General features: G+C 47.0%; 1 protein-coding gene across 1 annotated transcript in view; it reads right to left on the bottom strand.

Annotated features, from left to right (window-relative positions):
• Nucleotides 1–3356, bottom strand: part of PTPRJ (protein tyrosine phosphatase, receptor type, J) — a 59468-nt gene that overhangs the window by 30527 nt on the left and 25585 nt on the right. Inside the window, exon 11 of the mRNA XM_010842427.1 lies at nt 2573–2848. Coding sequence (XP_010840729.1) covers nt 2573–2848 — 276 coding nt within the window. The remainder of the gene's footprint in view (nt 1–2572; nt 2849–3356) is intronic.

The following is a 3356-nucleotide window of genomic DNA, read 5'->3' as shown; positions in this document are numbered from 1 at the left end:
GATGTTATACAAAAGTCACGTGGGGACAGCAGTCCTGACTTTTATTAAAGTCAGGTGCTTCACACAAATGTATACAGAGGTCTTAGGGGTGTTACATCATCTTCTGGCCAGGGGGGCCTGCTGACAATTTACGACCCTCTCCTTGTGACAGCGGTCAGTCAATCAGGACACTTATTTCTCCAGGGCTGATTATTCTCAAAACAGACGCCACCCAAATAAAGTTACATTCCTACAGGGTGAGGGTGTAGTGGGTTTTAGTTAAGGAAAGAATTTACTTAGCCTAAGGTCTAACGTGATTAATATCAAAGGTTAATTCTATATATTCATTAATGTGTGTAAGGGCAGGGGATGTGGAGACTTAGCAACAAACATTGGCTCAACAAATGAAAAACCCTTCACCGACACAATTTCTAATCAGCCTATTATACTTATACTAATAGTTTTCTAACTTCTCTAAAGAACCTGTTTTTAGAGGGTTTAAAGCATCTTGTGCCTCTCACGGTTGGGAGGCTGTGAGCAATCACATGTGGCTGGACGAGCCTGTCAGGCAGGCTAGAGAACCTTCAGAGGAGTTTGTAGGTTAAAACACTCTTATCACGCCCAGGAATTATTATAAACTGGAGCTCTAAGTTAACTCCTTCTCCAAAAGAGGTGGTGGGGGGACAGCCCCCCGTAAAGTCAGAGGTGTAGGTGAGCACAAAGTAGTAAAGTAGGCAGGCTCTGGTTATGGGGGTAGATGCTCGAGGAGTTCCAGGGGGACTCCTGAGGCTCGATCCCGCCTTTGCGTATGTCGAGCCTCCTTCCTCATGACCTTTGTCACGGGCGGAGTACCTCACTCTGGCCCCCAACACTCTGAGGTAAAGAATCTGCCTGCAATGCAGGAGACCCAGGTTCAGTCCCAGGGCCAGGAAGCTCCCCTGGAGGACATGGCCACCCGCTCCAGTACTCTTGCCAAGAGAATCCCATGGACAGAGAAGCCTGGCGGGCTGCAGTCCATGGGGTCTCACAGACTCAGACACGCCCAAGTCAGCTAAGCAGCAGCAGCAGGATTTTATTAAGTGTCCACAAAAAGCTGACATAAATGGAAAACTCTTTCAGATCCCAGGGGTGCCTCCAAAAATAAATAAATGGAAAACTCTGTGTTAATGTACTGGGGGCGGGGATATTATCATGACTTGAACACTGTGGTGTTTTAAAGCAGAAAAAGTTTTAAAGAGGCACCCACGCACAGCGCCCACATTCTCCACCTGAGGCCTGGAAGGACAACCTGCCCGATACGATCCCCCTCCCACAGTCCTGTCCATCCACCCCCCCACTCATAAATGCTCACAGATATCTTTCTCTTGCTACAGGGAGCCATGACTGCAGCTAAGATAAATATTAGCAATGGAAGCCACCCGCACGCCAAAGATCAGAGTCTAGACCGGGTGAACAGAGTTTGAGTTAACACAGGGGGCTCAGAGCTGCCAGGATCTCTTTTGCCACTCCACGTGAAAGGTCAGAGGTCATCGAGGTCCCAGCCCCTACACTACCAGGGAGGCTGATCTGCTGAGATCCCTGCCCGACTTCCAGATCAGCCTGAACACACCTGAAGGGCTTAGTCTAAGGAAGAAAGGAAGCAAGCGCAAAGGCGGTAGGGGACAAGGTGGCCCACAGGTCCAGAGGGATAAAGCCCCGCCATCAGAACTGTGAGCAGAAGGACTCACAGCCGTTCACCAAACATCCCCCCACTCACTCTCTGAAAGCTCCTTCAGTTAAACACAGGGCTCTTCTCTTTAAACGCTCACACTTTTTGCATTGAGAGATAAGGATCAAGAAAAGTGAAAATGCTGAGCATCCCTTTTAACTATATCCTTTCTGTCTTCTTCAGGGTAAAAGCCAAACTATGAGCTGCAAGGCCTGACGTCAGCCGTGCCCTGGCCCCTCACCCCGTTGGCCTCACCTCCTCCACCTCCCCCTCTTGCTGCCCTCTGCCATCCTGACCTCCTGCTCTTCCTCCAACACAGCAGGCACACTCCAGGCCCAGGACCTCCACACTGGGGCTGCCCGTCTCTCCTGTCCACACGACTGGCTTCACTTCCTGCAAGTCTTTGCTCAAAAGTCACCTTTTCGACGAAGCCTTCCCCAAGATAAACATCTCATTTCTCCTATCCTTTTTACTTATCTTTCCTCAGCAGTAATCATCACCTAATAACCTATGTTTCTGGCTTATTGGGTCTTCCGCCACCAGAACAGAAGTTTCAGAAAGGCAGGGACTCATCTGTGACCTTAGACGGTACCTGACGCACAGTAAATGCTCAGAACGTATCTGCTGAATGAACGAACGACGAGGGCAGCAAGACAGCACTAATGAGCTACTAGGATGCTCACACACCACACAGACGCTAACCAACTCGAGGGGCTTCCCTGGTGGGCCACTGCAGCGGGGCGAAGGTTCTATCCCTGGTTGGAAAACTAAGATGCCATGGTGATCGGCAAAAAAAAACTAATCAACTGGAGTTTATTGCAAGGACCTATGTGCAAGGTCAGCATGACACCAGATGGAATCCAAGAGTCCCCTGAGACTACCCACCTGTACAGAATGACTGCCTGCTTGGCCCAAGTGATTTGACATCCCCCATCCGTGTGAAGATCTCTACGGTGTAGGAGGAACCAGGTATTAAGTTGGTGACCGTAGCATGGGTAATGCCGACGTCTGTGACTATTGGCGGGAAGTTGCTGGAACTTCCGTCCTGCCTAATAAGAAGGCAGTAGGTGTAGTTTGAAGAGGCTTCGTCAACATTCTGCCAATTTAAGGTTGCTGCTGTGGTATTGGTCATTATCTCAATGCTGGACACCTTGCTGGGCCCTTAAGTTTTAGGGGAAAAAAAAAAGGATGGATTAACTTGAGCCATTTTACTGACTGCATCTAAAAATAGCCTGGAATTTTTTTTTCTTTTTTTTTTTCATTAAATTTAAAATAAAAATAGCCTGGCTCCTTTGGGTAAAGAATAAATAAAGCTAATACTTGCTGGGATCAAAAAAGAGGAGGCTTCCCCAAAAAGACATTTAGAAAATAATTATACAGATTAAATCTCAAAAGAATTGAAGCTTTTCAGACTTCTTTTAATACTTTACCTGAAATCTATTTTTAAGATGTAATTTCCTACTTGTTTTTGAAATATGATTAATGAAACAAAAATATACAAAAAAGACATTATAAACTTCCATCTCTACCATATATTTAGGTCAAATATTAGCAAAGCATGTCCCTTACTGGTGCATGCAAAACTGCTTCCTTTGGGCAGCATCTTCCATGCCAACATGACCAGGTGACCCCTCCTCCAGTCTGTATTCCCAAGGAATGAATGGTGATG

The sequence above is a fragment of the Bison bison genome, unplaced genomic scaffold (genome assembly GCF_000754665.1).
Source record: "Bison bison bison isolate TAMUID 2011002044 unplaced genomic scaffold, Bison_UMD1.0 scf7180017864178, whole genome shotgun sequence".
Classification (NCBI taxonomy): domain Eukaryota; kingdom Metazoa; phylum Chordata; class Mammalia; order Artiodactyla; family Bovidae; genus Bison; species Bison bison.
This window is presented reverse-complemented; position numbering and strand designations above follow the sequence as displayed.